A 16814-nucleotide genomic window follows, 5' to 3' on the forward strand; every position below is an offset into this window, starting at 1 on the left:
CCCAGACCTGGACTGTCTGCCTATAGGGTCAGCTTGTGGTCAAATATCCCATTTCTGGCTCAGGCCGAGCTGGATGTCAGTCAGAAGCTCTGGGTGAAAACTCCCATGGGCTGGTAGTATTGGGCCCCCGAGGGTGTCGTCTTCTCCTCCATGCTGGGTCAGCCTGGGCCAAGGAGTGGGAAGTCCCACATATGCTCACCTCAGAGCCTGAGAAAAACTCCACTCTCTCTCCTTATGAAGAAGCCCTGGTGGTGCAGTGGTTAAGCACTTGACAGCTAAATGAAAGGTAGACGGTTTGAACCCACCAACTGTTCTGCGGAAGAAAGATGTGGTAGTCTGCTTCCATAAAGATTACAGCCTTGGAAACCCTATGGGGCAGTTCTACTCTGTCCTATAGGGTTGCTGGAGCCCTGATGGTGCAGTGGTTAAGAGGTTGGCTGCTAACCAAAAGGCTGGCAGTTCGAATCCACCAGCTGCACCTTGGAAACTATGAGTCAGAATCGACTAGACGGCAATGGATTCTCCTCTTATCCCCAGTCCCTGCCACCTCCCCAGTTTTGTCACTCACTACATCGCTTACACAAATCCACCCTCAAACCATGTTGTTGTTGTTGATAAGTGCTGTTAAGTCAGCTCTGACCCAGTGCCCTTATGTACAACAGAAACGAAACACTGCCCCAGGCCTGCCCCATCTTCACGATCGTCTTTATGCTTGAGCCCATTGTTGCAGTCACTGTGTCAATTCATCTCTTTGAGGGTCTCCCTCTTTTCCACTGACCATTTACTTTACCAAGCATGATGTCCTTCTCCAGGGACTGGCCCTTCCTGATAAATGTCCAAAGTAGATGAACTTTCACCATCCTCACTTCTAAGGAGCATTCTGGTTGTACTTCTTCCAAGACAGATTTGTTTGTTCTTTTGGCAGTTCATGGTACACTCAACATTCTTCGCCAACATCATAACTCAAAGGCGTCAATTCTTCTTCAGTCTTCCTCATTCATTGTCTAGCTTTTGCATGCATACAAGGTGATTAAAAACAACATGGCTTTGATCAGGTGTACCTTCGTCCTTAAAGTGACACCTTTGCTCTCTAACACTTTAAAGAGGCCTTTTGCAGTAGGTTTGCCCAATGCAATGCATTGTTTGACTTCCTGGCTGCTGCTTCCATGGGTGTTGATTGTGGATCCAAGTAAAATGAAATCCTTGACAACATCAGTCCTTTCTCTTTCTGTTTATCTTGATGGTGTTTATTGGTCCAGTTGTGAGGATTTTTGCTTTCTTTATGTTGAGGTGCAATCCATACTGAAGGCTGTGGTCTCTGATCTTCATTAGTAAGTGCTTCAAGTCCTCTTCACTTTCAGCAAGCAAGGTTGTATCATCTGCATAACGCAGGTGGTTAATGAGTCTTCCTCCAATCCTGATGCCCCGTTCTTCTTCATATAGTCCAGCTTCTCATATTATTTGCTCGGCATACAGATTGAGTAGGTATGGTGAAAGGACACAACCCTGATGCACACCTTTCCTGACTTTAAACCATGCAGTATCCCCTTGTTTTGTCTGAATGGCTGCTTCTTGGCCTAGGTACAGGTTCCTCATGAGTACAATTAAGTGTTCTGGAATTCCCATTTTTCCCAATGGTATCCATAGTCTGTTATCATCCACACAGTCTAATGCCTTTGCAAAGTCAATAAAATACAGGTAAACATCCTTCTGGTATTCTCTGCTTTCAGCCGTGATCCATCTGACTTCAGCAATGATATCCCTCATTCCACGCCCTTTTCTGAATCCAACTTGTACTTCTGGCAGTTTCCTGTCGATGTACGGCTGTAACCACTTTTGCATGATCTTCAGCAAAATTTTACTTGCGTGTGATATTAGTGATATTGTTTGATAATTTCCGCATTCGGTTGGATCACCTATCTTTGGAATAGACATAAATATGAATCTCTTCCAGTCAGTCTTCCAAATTTCTTAGTATAGATGAGTGAGCACTCCCAGAGCTGTATCCATTTGTTGAAACATCTCAGTTGGTATTCCATCAATCCCTGCAATCCCTGGAGACTTGTTTTTCAACAATATCTTCAGTGCAGCTTGAACTTCTTCCTTCAGTACCTTCAGTTCTTAATCATATGGTATTTACTGAAATGAATGAATGTCGACCAATTCTTTTTGGTACAGTGAGTCTGTGTATTCCTTCCATCTTGTTTTGATGCTTCCTGTGTCGTTCAATATTTTGCCCAATAGAATCCTTCAATATTGCAACTTGAGGCTTGAATTTTTTTCTTCAGTTCTTTCAGCTTGAGAAATGCTGAGTGTGTTCTTCCCTTTTGGTTTTGTAACTTCAGGTCTTTGCACATGTCATTATAATGTTTATTTTGTCTTCTTGAGTTGCCCTTTGAAATCTTCTGTTCAGCTCTTTTACTTTATCATTTCTTTCTTTTGTTTTAGCTATTCTATGTTGAAAGGTAGTTTCAGAGTCTCTTCTGACACCCATTTTGGTCTTTGATATTCTTTCCTGTCTTTTTAATGACCTCTTGCTTTCTTCATGTATGATGTCCTTGATGTCATTTTTTTTTTTTCAATAAGCCCATTTTTTAATTTTTTTAATCAGGCATTGTCAGAAAATTTTGTACATTAACCTGGACTAGCAATGATTCTGTACCCTCTGTTGCTGTAAAACATGACAGGAGCTAAAGGCAAAGACCAGTTCTCACAAGGACAACTGCTTCAAGTTAGGAACCAGAACAGTGTATTTAGACAGTCTTCTTAGATGTTTTCTTGCCTGTGTTAAAAACTAGCTGATTTTTAATGTAGCCACACTTCTTTTTGATGGTCTTCTTTGACAAATACTTCTGTTTTGGGATAATGTTGGTGACTCGAGGTTTATGATCTAGTGTCTCCCTGTTATTGGGTGCTTTTACATTATATATCCTAAAAAGCCAATGTTCTGATGTAATGGCTTCCTCTAAATGCCTGAATTTAATGTCTTTGTTTCCAATCTCAGCATTACATGTTCAGTCAAAACCTGGGGGTGTACGAAAATCCAGCTACATTTCTCCAAATCTGTAGTTTGACATTTTATACATAAGGCAATTCAACAAAGTGGGGGATCCTGCTTTGTCTACACAGAACTCTCCCTGTGGGGTGAAATAGTCACTTTCCCAAATGTCTTTTGGATGTTCTCCTTCAGCTATCCTAACCATCCAAAGAAACTTGTTGATATCATCACCAGACGAGCCAATAACACCTCCAAAAATAACCAAAACATAATCTACATCCAGAGTCTTCATAATTTTGTAGGCTGCTGTTTCATTTGAAGATATAACTTTTCCTACCAGTGCAATGTGTGTGCTATTCCATGTGTTATTATCCACCAAAGTAGTTCTATTAGTCATTCCAGCTATCTGGTAGCCATAGTCCCACCAAGACATCAGTATTTTGCTTTAGCAAAAAATGAGCTTCTCTAAAATCATCTAAGATATCCCTGGTGCCGTCATTATTATGAGAGACTAGGACCACACTTGGACTGGAGTAGGCATTGCCTGTGACCGAGGTACAGTGGACTGCAAACATCATCAATGACACCAGCATCAACATGGTGACGATGCTTTTTATGTTAGGACCTAATCCTTCTTCAGTTTTTTCCTGTTCAGTTACGTGTTTTCTCACTTTACCTGCCTTATCACACAAGTTTCCTGGATTTCTTTTGTCATTTTCATCACTGCTCTCTTCCACAGGTGGGTTCTCCCTTTTCGTGTCCCCCCCACCCTCCAAACACTGCTCAGGAACATTGGAGAAGGCAGTTTGAGACAGCATATAGACAAGTGGAGTCAAGGTCAACATCACCCGCACCATCACGCCAGCAAAGTAGACGGCACTAATTGCATACAGAGCAACAAATACTCTTTCATCATTCATATTTTTAATGTGGAACCATAGACCTGCTGGGAGAAAGACACCCAAGTCGTAGGTTGATGCTCAGACACTGATGCAATAATTGGAATGTGTTTTTGCATACCCAGTGTCCCACAATGACTAAAACCTGCCACTCCATGGGGCAATGTAACCTGTATAAGCCAAATAGGTGACACTAAGAAACACAGCACCTGCAGCTAATGATACACCCAAAAAGAAAAGGGTCTGGAACTCTTTTTTGTTAATCGGTGTCTCAAATACTGCAAGAAAGCATAAGCCTACAGCAATGCAAAGACACAAAACCATACATCAGGTCTTTTCACACAGCCAAATTTTGTACATGCTATGCCTGCAGCCAGGAAGTCTGCCATTTCTTAATAATATGCGTATCAGAATTTGCCTTATCCTTCAAAGCCGAGCTCAAATGCCACTTCCTACCTGAAGCCAAGAGGGCTCTATGGCTTCCTCCCCTGGGCTCCCTTAACACAGTAATGATGCCTAAACTGTAGCACTGACCATTTATGTGCCATGCCCCACCAGGGTATTTATGCCCAGCTCAGGGGGTGAGGAGCTAGGCTGGAGTGAGGAGATGAGAGCAGAAGTCTGGTGATACCCCAGGTGCAGCTGACCTGGGGCTGGTGGCTGCAGGCCCAGGAGGCCCAGGTTCATGTGGTCCATAGGGATGGCTGTGAAGCAAAGAGGTGCCAGCACAGGCAGGGCTGAGTGGCTAAGAAGCAACAAGGCCAAGAGCATGTCTGATGAAAAGAATCTAGGAAGGGGGCCTATTGTCCCCAGAGCTCTGCCTATTCCTGCCCCCCTCCTGGGTTCATTTCAATTCAGGAAAACCTTTACTGGCACCCCTCAATGCCCAGCTGCATGCTGGGTGTTAGGACAGACATGAGCCACCCCTTCTTCTGCCCCCTAAGAGCATCATTCTGAGGAGGGAAACCCAGGGACAGAAAAATTATGGCCCACAGAGCTCAGAGCAGTGCCCCAGGGGAGCCCAGGAGCTGGAATAACTCAATGCTACTCCAAGTGCTGATGAGTTAAGGAGTTTATCCCAGAATATAAATCACGCACTGCTTCCTTCATTGAGAAAGCCTTGCTATGAAAAAAATCTCAGCTGACCCAGAATACTTCGTAATTTGTTCTGGCATGAGAACCTTATCTCTGTGTGGCCTGGTGCAGGTTGGAGGACCACACTTTGAGCTGCACTGACTAGATCTGGCTGTCAGGAGGTGGGTCCTCTTTGGACCTCCAACAATGGTGGGGTTCAGGGCAGGCATGCACTGCCGTGATATGGAGCAGAGAGGGGTGTGTGGGCCTGCTGGGGGTTCTCAGAGATGGTTGGGGTGGAGGTGCACACGTTCCTGTGATTGGCTGATGATCGCTGCCGCCTGCTGGATGCCACTCCTCCACCTCCTGCAGGTATAGCGAGGAGCGGGGCTGGGAGCTGCTCTGGCTGTGCACAGGCCTCTACCCACCAAGCAACATCCTTCTGCCCCATGTGCAGCGCTTCCTGCAGTCCCGCAAGCACTGCCCACTAGCCATCGACTGCCTGCAGCGGCTCCAGAAAGCCCTGAGGTATAGTGTCCCTCCGAGGGCACTGGGCACAAGGCATGGGAGCAGGTGCTGGGATGGACTTTCAGCCACACAGGTTTGTGGGATGGGGATGAGGACATGACCACACAGCAGTTGGGGCCTTTCTCTGGAATACCAAACTGCTGGGTCCACCAGCCCATTCTGGACACAGTTTGAGAGTCTGGTTGCTCATAACTGCTTGGCTGATACTTTCAAGTCTGGTGGTGGACGGGGGTGGAGAACGGAAGCCCACTCAGCACTTTATACTCTTCAAATCCCACCTGCACCCTTCACTTCACCCAGTCCCCTCCACAGCCCTATGTGGGGGTAGTGTTATCCCTGTTTTACAGATGAGCAGCAAAAGGCTCTGAAAGCTTAAGGGACTGGTAGGAAGTGGTGGATGAGGATTAAAACTGGGGTCTGTCTGTCTCCAAAGTCCCCTCTGTTCCCTGCTTCCCATGGTCCCACTAATCCACCTGCTTCTGAGTCTGCTGCCTCCCCAACCCTTGGTTTCAGAAATGGGTCCCGGAAGTACCCCCCACACCTGGTGGAAGTGGAGGCCATCCAGCACAAAACCACCCAGATTTTCCACAAAGTCTACTTCCCTGATGACACTGATGAGGTGAGGTCCGCTGGCTCCTCGGTTTGTGGGTGCCCCTGATGGCCTGGGCTCCCTTGTCTGACACAGGGGCAGCCCTGACACCATTCCCCTGCCGCTCCTACATTTGCCACCTCAGTGGAGTCAGGGCCCAGCCAAGAGGCCAAAGACTTCCCAGGTCAAGGGGTGCTGTGGGGTGCCTGATCCAACCCCCTGCTTCTTTGGGCGGCTTTGTTGAGAAGGTTTTCTCTCCCTCCCTCCCTTGAGAGGCTCTGTGGTGAAGAAAAGTCCTTTCTCCCTCTGAGCTGAGCTCTGCACTGGTGCCACCCCCTCCCCATCCCCAGTTCTGTTTCCGAGCACAGAGCCTTCCTATAACCCTGAGCCCATTTTCCTGCAGGCATAGGCCCTGACCCATCTCTGCCTCCTAACCTGACATGATTGTAGGCCCCTCACCTGGCACCCTCTGCCAAAGGATCCTGTTTTTCTGCTATGCAGACATAGTCAGGCTCTCTTGTGTATCTCTACCTCCACCCCAGCTCAGCATAGCATCTCATTCAGATGCTTATGAGTCTAGCATCTAAACTTAGTTTGAAAAAGCAGTTCACTGGTCTAGGGACCAGGACCAAAATAACCAAACCCATTGCTGTCGAATTCAGATTCATAGCGACCCTATAGGACGGAGTAGAACTGCCCCATACACTTTCAAAGGAACACTTGGAGGATTTGAACTGCTGATGTTTTGGTTAGCAGCTGTAGCTCTTAACCACTGTCCACCAGGTTTTCCCTAGGGGCCAGAGATACTCAGAAATGTCACAGTAGGATTCCACTTACAAAGACAGAAAAATTACCTAAAGTCCTTTTCTGTCCCTCCACTTCTCCCTCCTCCTTCCATCTGAACTTCCCCAGGCTCTCAAATCCCTCTCCACCCCGGTCTGAGCTGCTGTTTCTCCTCTTCCTTTTTGGAATTCTGCTGTTTCTTTTCCTCAAGGCACCCTCCTTCCAATCACCCCATTCTCGTGTGTGCCCCTTGCCTCTACCATCACTCCAGTTTGTACAGCCCAGACCCAGGGCCCAAGGAGGCCAAGGCCAAGTCCTACTTGTGTTGTTTGGGAGAAGGGCCCAGCCATGAGTTGCTTTTTCCTGTCTTCTTAAAACGCTGTGCCCAGTGCTGGATCATAGGGAAGCCCCTCAGAGGGAGAGTGTCTTGCATGGGTCAGGGTGCTTGGTCCAGTGGAAGGCGCAGCCAGGGAGCATGAGAGGCCCAGGAGAAAGCCTGCTGGCACCAAGCAAACACCATCCCTCTCAGGCCTTCGAGGTGGAGTCCAGCACCAAGGCCAAGGACTTCTGCCAGAACATTGCCACCCGGCTGCTCCTCAAGACCTCCGAGGGGTTCAGCCTCTTTGTCAAAATTGCAGACAAGGTAGGTAATGTCTATTATGAGGAGCTTATGGGAGAGCAGGAGGAGGGCTGAGAAAAAGAGAGAGAGGGGAGAAATAAAGAGAGAGAGAGAGAAAGAAAGAGAGAGGGAGAAAGAAGGAGAGAAGGAGAAAGAGACAGAGAGACATGCTTGTATACAGCTCCTAAGTGTGCCCATCTCCTTCTTACACATCTACCGTGGCTCCCTTTACTTGGAGCAGCTGCCCTGAAATCTCTCTCCTCTGAGGCATTGCACAGCATGTCCTCAGACCCTGTTTGGAGCCATGTGCCTCACCCTGCCCCCACACACATGTACTTTCCAGACTTTGTTCTCACTGGTCTGTCAGCTGCCATGCCTGGGGCCAATTAACCCTTGAACTAATCCTTGAAGGGAGGCATGATTAACCCCATTTAATGCATCACAAAACTAGGTAGAGTTCAGAGAGGTTAAGTAATTTATCAAAGGTCACACAGCAGGGACTGAGATGCAGGTGGGTCTGACTCCAAAGCTCATGCCTCTGCCACCATCCCACATGGCCCTCCCTCCACGTCTCTGCACATGGAAGTCTTAAAGGCCCAGCTTTAAAGTCCCTCCCCATGAGAAGGCTTCTCTGACCATCTCAGAATTAGATGCTCCCTCCTGTTTGTCTCTGACAATTCCGTGCCCATCCACGTCTGTCTCCTCACATCACACCTGTCCTTGTGCCAGGCACAGGGGACTCAAAGGTGACCTCAATGTGATCCTGGACCCAGGAGAGCCCAGAGCTTGTGGGAGGAATCGGACATGGTTGCGAGAACATCAGCTTCAAGGAAGGGGCTGGGTCTTGCTCTCTGCCATGTCCCTGTGCTAGGGCAGTGTTCAGTAGACATTTGCTGAATGACTGAATGGAGACACTCAACAGGCACAGATGGGAGGAGGGTGGGGCTGATACAGGGAAACCCTTTCCGGCTGGGATTAAGTGTCTTTCTGGAGAAGGGGCCACCAGGGAGACCTTGGGTGGGAACATTGGAAAACACACTATTTGTTAAACTAAAATGAATGGACTAGAACAGCCGTGTCCCTAGGTCATCAGCGTCCCTGAGAATGACTTCTTCTTCGACTTTGTCCGACACCTGACAGACTGGATAAAGAAAGCGCGGCCAGTCAAGGATGGTAACGTGAGGTCGGGGTCCTGGGGTCATCTGGGACCCAGGGCAGGGCAGGTGCTTGCTTGGGGCCATAGCGTGAGGTCCACCTGGGTGGGAACCGAGGCCAGGCCTTCTCCAGGCTGGTGCTGGGCTAGGAAGGGCATGGGCACCTCTCTGTTTTGGGACCTCCTTGTGATCAACTGCCCTATGCCACAGGAATCATGCCCTCGCTCACCTACCAGGTGTTCTTCATGAAGAAGCTGTGGACCACCACAGTGCCAGGGAAGGACCCCATGGCTGATTCCATCTTTCACTATTACCAGGTGAGCTGCCCACTGCCTCTCTGCTCCTGTTGCCACCCCTGCAGCTGCCAGCCCTGCTGTACTTTGTGATAACAGAGTCCTGCTGCCCTTGCCAGGTGAGGGGCCTGTAACAAGATGGCCTCAAAGAGATTCCCAGAATCATGTTCATCCTTCCCAGACCACCGGGCCCCCAGGGAGTGGCCCGAGTTCAGGTCCTTCTCTTTCCTAGCCGTCCAGCCCTCAAAGGCTTGATTTTTCTTCTTCTGAGCTCCCAAATCTCTGCTTGTTCTGGTTCCTCCCTCAGTGCAGGGTTGTTTTTTGAATTCAAGATTCTGGTATTTTAACGAGGTGTATCCAGGGCCTCTGTGATTCATAAACAATTTCTACCACAGGCCTGGCTCTGAAGGAAGGTAGGAGGGAAGCTCACATGTTGCATTTCTATTATGTGTCTGGCACTTTTTACTCATTCTGTCCTCTCAACAAACCCCAAGAAGTAGGCATGTTGTTCCCATTTTATGGAGGGAGAAACTGAGACTCAGAGATGTTAGGTCATATAATTAAGATCACACAGCTGATGGTCCTGGGGTGTGATTCAGGGTCTTTGTGACTGCAGACTCAGTACTCTTCCCTGGGCTACAGCCTGCTCACCATTCTGTGGGAGAGCCAAGCCAGGAGGTTGGGAGGGGCCAGGGAGGCAGGAATGGTGGCTCCTATGGCAGAGAGAATCCTAGCCTGGAGTCAGAGGACTGCTGTCATCCAACCCTGGGATCTGCCTTTCCCTCGTGCCTGCTTCCCACCTCCACACCATGGATGGATGGTGGGTAGGTGGGTGGATGGATGGGTAGATGGATCAGTGGGTGGACAGATGAATGGGGGATGGGTGGGTGGATGGGTATGGATGGGTGGATAAGTGGGTTGGTGGGTGGGCAGATGGATGGGTGAGTAGATGTCCTCAGGTCAGTCTCAGTTTCCCTACCCTTCAAATAGTAGATAAGACAGCCCGAAGGCTCCAGGGGCCTGTGGGCAACACTGGCCCTTCAGAGACTTTATCTCTCCTTTTGGTCCACTCTCCATCCTCAGTCGCTCTGGTTCTGGGTTAGGGAGTTCTAAGGTGGTAAGGGGAGCCAGTGCTAAGGATGAAACCAGCCAGTCTCAAGGGAACATAATGACAGGAGGCCTTTCCCAAGGGAGGACAGGGCCTGGAGGGTCAGGAGTGTGGAACAGAACGGTCGGTCTCAGGTTCACCAGCTGGTCACTCCCACTTTTGTCACCTTTGCAATGGGGGCAATGGGGCTGCTAACCTCACTGAACTGTTCAGAGGGGAAATGAGATAATACTCATACATGGCTATGCTTTCAAACTATAACATGCTGGATCTGTACAGGCATAATTGTTATTTCCCTGTACTATGCCATTTCCCCTTGCTTTTGTATGCCGTTTCCCCTTGGGAAGTGGCGTCATCTGAGGCTGGAGAAGTGGGTGGGGGTAAGGCAGTAGACCCTGGCCTTGAAGGTGCTGGGGAAGGAGCCCACTGCCTCCAGGTCCCGCTACTCCTGTGACCTGTCTCTGGTAGGAGTTGCCCAAGTACCTCCGAGGCTACCACAAGTGCACACGGGAGGAGGTGCTGCAGCTGGGGGCGCTGATCTACAGGGTCAAGTTTGAGGAGGACAAGTCCTACTTCCCCAGTATCCCCAAGCTGCTTCGGGAGCTGGTGCCCCAGGACCTCATCCGGCAGATCTCGCCTGATGACTGGAAGCGGGTGAGCGTGGGAGAGGCAGAAGCAGTGGGGTTGCGGCAGTGGGTGGTGGAGGGGCTTGAATGGGTCTCTGGACACCCCAGGAGTCAAGGGGGAAGGTTCTGGACAGCCACCCAGGGAGGTACCTCTTGTGACTCATGTATGTGATCAAGCCACCCTCCCTTTCTTCCACCTGCTTTATTCTCCTGTCCCCCAATAGACGATTCAGCTGGCCACTTGGCAGTAACTTCCTCCCTTCTGGTTACCATGATGACTTGAGTTTACTTGATATCCACAGGCCATCTGCCTTGGGGGTGGGGGAGAAGCCAGGGAAGTCCTGGCTCTTAGAGCCTATTAGCTGAGACAAAGGGGAAGCCCCTCATGGCCTCTAGGACTGCCCATCCTACACCTGGCCCTCCAGAGCCCGTGACAGCTACTGACAGCACAGAATAAGGCAGGAGCGGCAGGGGAGGGGCCCCTGCTTGGGGCAGTGTCCTGGGCCCGCCCCTGACTCCCTGCCCCCTGCAGTCCATCGTTGCCTACTTCAACAAACACGCAGGCAAGTCCAAGGAGGAGGCCAAGCTGGCCTTCCTGAAGCTCATTTTCAAGTGGCCCACGTTTGGCTCAGCCTTCTTCGAGGTGAAGGTATGTCATGAGGGCCTTCTCTGAGAAGAGAAAGAGGACAAGGAGGGGGGTGAGAAGGCACAGAAAGTTCCGCTAGGACTGTGGGAAAGAGCAATACCTTCTGCCACCTGCCCTGGTGAGGAAAGGGGGGAACACCTCAGCCTTGTCCCACATGCTAAGTGCTGAACCCTGAGGGCACAGAGGCCCAGAAGCTCAGCCTAGTGGGGGAGGCAGATATGCAAACAGGTGAGGGTAATGGAGAATGATCTGTGCTATGACAGCGGGAAGCCTTCACAGAGGTGGCAGACCCCGGGAGAACCTGCCCAGACTGATGAGAAGGGCCGGGGAGGCTTCCTGATGGAGGTAACACCTGAGCTTTCCAGGGAGCCCCTGGGGAGAGTGTTCCTGGAGGAGGGCACAGTGTGTGCAAAGGCCCAGAGGTGTGAGATCTCAGGCCTGGGCAGGAAATGCAAGTGGTTAAGGGTGGATGGGCCCTAGGGTGTGAGGTGAGCAGACTGGGGTGAGGAAGTTTGGGGAGCAGGTGAGGGCATTGTGTTTCCTCCTGCGGGTGGTGCAGTCTTGGAGGGTTTTGAACAGGGAAGCTAGGACTAGAAGCGCGCTCTGGCTGTGGGGTGGAGGATGACTCCAAGGGGCCCAGTCTGAGAGGCAGAATGGTGAGGAGCCTAGTGAGAGAGGCTGAAGGGGTAGGTCAGGAGGGAGACGGGGGATAACTTTGTTGCATACCTAGGATGAGAGGCCTTTTGGGAAGCTTGAAGGAAAGACAGGTAGGATGGTAGCTGGAGGCAGGTGTAGGGTTCAAGTAGGGTTTTTTTTAAGGTGGGAGGCATTAGGGCTGAGGGAAAACACAGCAGAGACTCCTGGAGAAGGTGGAGGAGAGAAGGGATGGTTGAAAGAGGTCCCAGGAGCAGGGGGAGTGGACAGGGCCCAGAGCACTGAAGTGGGGAGCAGAGTTAGCTTTAAAGAGGAGGCAGGGTAATCCTTTATTACACTGAGGGAGAAGGGGTGGGGAGGAGATGTAGGTAAGATGGTAGCTTGAGGGGTCAGGGCAGTCTGATGGCTCCCGTTTTCTCTGTGAGGTCTTCTGCTGTGGGTGGAGGTGAGGAGAGTGGCGTAGCAGTCACTATGGGAGAGAGAGCTGTTCCGGATCCTCTGCTGTGGGGAGTGAGGGGTAATCTGGGGACCCATGAAGGGATTGGGGTAGCACTGAGGATCCAGCAGAAGTGGAAACTGTAAGGTCTGGCAGGGCCAACAGTACCTCTCTGCACCCCTGGAACCAAGCAGGTGGCAGAAGAGGTTGATTTTATCCTAGCTTCATTCTTGTCCCCAAATGCACATAGATTTTCCTATTCTCAGTCCTCCCATCTTATGGTTTCCTGTCTTTCTTCACTAGCAAACTACCGAGCCAAATTTCCCTGAGATCCTCTTAATTGCCATCAACAAGTATGGAATCAGCCTCATTGATCCCAGAACCAAGGTGAGGAGTGACAAGAGTGAGCAGGCAGGGGTGGGCTTCTTCTCTACCAGCATGGTGACCTCAGAAGGGCCTGCATCTGGGACACAGTGCACCCTAGACCCAAATCCTGAAAGCCCCTACCAGACCATCCTCACTCTCATCTGCCCCTCTCAGCCACCCTTCCTGAAAGATTGTATTTGCTGGGTCCACTTCCTTACTAAATCTAAGGAACTCTAATTAATATTTGGCCTTTCACAGGGAGGACAGGAAAGCTGGTAATATGGAACCCAAAGTTGAGAGAGTGTTGACGTGTCGTGGGGTTGTTAACCAATGTCACAAAACAATGTGTGCTAGCTGTTTAGTGAGAAACTAGTTTGTTCTGTAAACCTTCATCTGAAGTACAATAAAAAAAGAAAAAAAAAATTGGCCTTTCAGCAGCATTGGATGCTACCAGCCACTCCCTCCTTCCAAAATGCTCTTTGCTTGTATTGGTCAAGATGGTCAGGTTGTTCAGGGGTAAAACATGTCCCTGTTGCTCGTATGTGTGAGTCAGAGCAATCCTGACCTGGGGACCAGGAAGTGCAGTCCTACCACGTGCCCAGAAGGGGGCAGCACCTATAGTTGGCCAACAGCACCGATGACCACCATCCCCTCTTTGGCATGTGCCACACTTTCCTGATTTTCCTCTTATCTCTCTGGTCATTTATTCTCAGACACTTTAGTGGGCCTCTTCTCTACCCAGCCCATAATTGTTCCAAGCCCCAAGACTCTGTCCTTAGCCTTCTTTCTCCCTCCTCAAACTCCCTAGGTGATATTACCCAGGCTCACTTTAGTTCCCTCAGGCCTCATCCAGCTTTCCAATTTGAGCCCTATGTACCCAACACCCTACTGGTCTAGCCTAGCTATCCCACCAACTGGTCCAAATCAAGGCATGGGAGACGGAGCACCTGCTTCCTACAGCAGCTCCGTGGCGGAACTGGCCTCTTCCTGCTGCGCCTTTTCTTGTCAGAGGGCCTTTTGTGCTATGCTGTCTGTGGGCTGGACCTGGGGGGCAGTGAGACCAGGGGGTCCAGGCTGTGCAGCTTCATGCCCTTTCCGCTTCCTCAGGACATCTTGACCACTCACCCCTTCACCAAGATCTCCAACTGGAGCAGTGGCAACACCTACTTCCACATCACCATCGGGAACCTGGTGCGCGGGAGCAAGCTGCTCTGTGAGACATCACTGGTGAGAGCCCTTCCTTCTGGGCCTGGTGGGCTCACTGCCTTGTCTGCAACTTCAGCCATCCTCTCAGCCCCTGGGACAAATACAAGGAGTGCTGTAAGGGTCAAGGTCAGATTGGGGCCAGGGTCAGAGGCCAGTTTAGGGGCGGGGAGGGGGCTTAACCCCTCATTCACTCAACAACAATTTTGTGAGTGCCTTCAGTATCTGGGTATTGTCTGTGGTTGTAGTTCTTTGGCCCCTGAGTTCAACAACAGAACCATTAGCAATGAGGCCTCCTGGACTGAGCTCAAACTTCCAAGGAGACCTCAGCTGGGATAGCCTTTAGAGCCATTCCTGGAGGTAGGCATCTAGAATTTGAAGGATCCACAAGCTGTGGACTTTATGTGAGATCACAACATCTTAGAACCTTAGACACAGGGCTGGATGAATCCAACCCTTCAACTGTCCAGATGGGGAGACTGAGTCCAAAGGAGGACAGGATTTGCCTTGCACCAGGGTTCTGCCCCCAGCCCTGGGTTCTCCCCACGGCGCGGTTTCCTGAAGGCTGTGTTCTGGATCGCTATGAGTCAGAATCGACTCGACGGCACTGGGTTTGTTTTTTTTTTGGTTCATGTTCTGGGTTTGAGTGGGCCAGCCCTGTCCCACTCTGTGCTCTGCTTATCTTCTTGCCCCTGTGTCCAGGGCTACAAGATGGATGACCTCCTGACTTCCTACATTAGCCAGATGCTCACGGCCATGAGCAAACAGCGGGGCTCCAGGAGCAGCAAGTGAACAGCGGTGAGGAAGGGCTGGCTCCATGCTTGCTCCTTAGACAGCAGCTGGCTGAGGCCCATAAGCTCCTGCTACAGATGGGGGAAGACTTTGGCTATCCAGGCAGGAAGGCTGGACTGGCTGGCCACCACTGACTGCACCAACTTGATCTCTGATCCTTCTTCCAGTGAGGCAGCCGTGCAGAATCCCCACTCCTTCCACCTTGAGGCAGCTGGGTTGGGTTCTTGTACTGGCTTCCTATGGCATTCCCAGTTGTAAGAGCCTCCAATCTTTGGATGCACCTCCTATCTCAGACCAGCCCCATCATGCAACCCTGTTTAACTTCCTGTGTACCGTTGGGACAGAGGGATCAAGAGGACAACCCAGCTCTCCATACTGGGAGGGCCCAAATGAATTGTGCATTGAATGGAATATTCTGAAGCCTAAGGGCCTGGGGTCTTTAGCTGGGATGAGGGAGACAGACTACTTTCATATATTGCAGTGTGAGTTCTGGGTCCATGCTGAATCTCCCCTGGTCATCTCAGGGCATAAAATGTGTGTTTTATCCTCTGGCCCTTTAGTCTCTTTCCTGGGGGAGGGGGAATGTGTGTGTGTGGGGCCAGGACAGGATGCTTAGGGGACCGGCCTGTATAACTACTTCCTTGACCGTGTGTCTGCAGGGCCAAACTGGTCTGTTTGGGGGTCAGGGTGCCTATGTCCAAGGTGTGCTTAGAAGTGGCTTAAAGGATGCTGGGAGTCAGTGGGAGTCAACCTGAATAGCAGGGAGCTGAGTGTGCATGAGCTGGGGATACAGAAGAGGAACCAGTTTCTGGGCCTTAACCAGGGCCAGTGGAGTCAGAGTGGTCCTTACATCTTCCAAGAAACATCTCTTTTGCTCATCAAGACATGTTCGAGAACCCCAAGAACAATGCTGAATTGGGCTAATGGATTACATCCAGAGGGTGTCTGTAAAGTGTTACTTTATGACTGGGGTGGGAAAAACAAGTTTGGGCATGACCAGGGCAGGTCTGGGGGTGGGGAACTTCAGGCATAGGGGTCGGAGGATCCTCCTGGGATGTTGCTGGGATGAATGCCTGGAGATGTGACAGTAAATAATCCCATTGAGGTGGGAGTACTTGTGACCCCAAAATCTCGATCTCTGTTTGCCTTTGATGTTCCTGATACTTCAGCAGAGATAAGTCCTGCTTCCCCTAACACACCCAAGGGCTGAAGTTGTTCCCATCTATGTGCTCAATGACTCCACAGGGAGCGCTATTCCTGTTCTCCCCAGCTGCCTGGGTAGGAGGGGGAGAGGGAGGTATGGGAGGACGTGGAGGCCTAAACCAGCTGGCCCTGATCATGTGGCTGTCTAAGGAGACATTCCAGCCCCATCAATGTTTACATGACTCTACAGTCAGCCCAGGATAAAATCTGAACCAGAAGGAAGGTGCTGTGGTGATCTGCCTCTACACCATCATCATACAGGTGGGGATGCTGAGGCCCAGTGAGGGAGTGTAAATGGGTGATGGTCACACAGTGGAACTCAACTCACTGCTACTAATATCCAGCTCCTCCAGACAAAAGGGCTCCAGATGCTCGTTGAAAGCTCTAGTTTCCCTTCAAGGCCAAAGTTAAGCATGGGACTGTGCCCACCATCCCATTGACGAATCAGCCAATGAGAAGCTATTAGGAAGCATCCCACAACACACTGGAGCAGAGAATGTGTATGGACGATGAGACCTTTGCCCCTGACTCATGCCCATGTCACCACTCATCCTCTGGCTCAGGATGATATCACCTTTGCATTTGCCCCCAGTCCTGGGTGATCACAGAAGGTCCCAAAGTGTACACCACTACTGTTTGGCTTCCGGAGACGTTGCCTTTATTTACAGGCTGATGTTCACTACAGGCACTCCTTTCGCAGGGACTACTACAGAAGGATCAGGATGAGAAAAACCATATAATACCCAGAAAACCACCATCTCCAAGACCACACACAACTGTTTTCCCCTTGCCCATGAGATGCATTCTTTATAGAAAGGCTGGACCAAATGGACTCCTGATAGC

General features: G+C 50.4%; 1 protein-coding gene and 1 pseudogene across 1 annotated transcript in view; one reads left to right on the forward strand and one right to left on the reverse strand.

Moving 5' to 3' along the window:
- The window catches only part of MYO7A (myosin VIIA), an 81815-nt gene extending 65360 nt beyond the window's left edge, over positions 1–16455 (forward strand). Inside the window, exons 38-47 of the mRNA XM_064288733.1 lie at positions 5344–5499; positions 6013–6118; positions 7401–7514; positions 8576–8663; positions 8855–8961; positions 10514–10699; positions 11204–11320; positions 12711–12794; positions 13881–14000; positions 14679–16455. Of these exons, the coding sequence (XP_064144803.1) occupies positions 5344–5499; positions 6013–6118; positions 7401–7514; positions 8576–8663; positions 8855–8961; positions 10514–10699; positions 11204–11320; positions 12711–12794; positions 13881–14000; positions 14679–14768 (1168 nt within the window). The 3' untranslated portion in view covers positions 14769–16455. The remainder of the gene's footprint in view (positions 1–5343; positions 5500–6012; positions 6119–7400; positions 7515–8575; positions 8664–8854; positions 8962–10513; positions 10700–11203; positions 11321–12710; positions 12795–13880; positions 14001–14678) is intronic.
- LOC104846855 (dolichyl-diphosphooligosaccharide--protein glycosyltransferase subunit STT3B-like) lies at positions 2754–3446 on the reverse strand (annotated as a pseudogene).
- Positions 16456–16814: the final 359 nt, after the last annotated feature.

The sequence above is a fragment of the Loxodonta africana genome, chromosome 7, assembly GCF_030014295.1.
Source record: "Loxodonta africana isolate mLoxAfr1 chromosome 7, mLoxAfr1.hap2, whole genome shotgun sequence".
Lineage (NCBI taxonomy): Eukaryota > Metazoa > Chordata > Mammalia > Proboscidea > Elephantidae > Loxodonta > Loxodonta africana.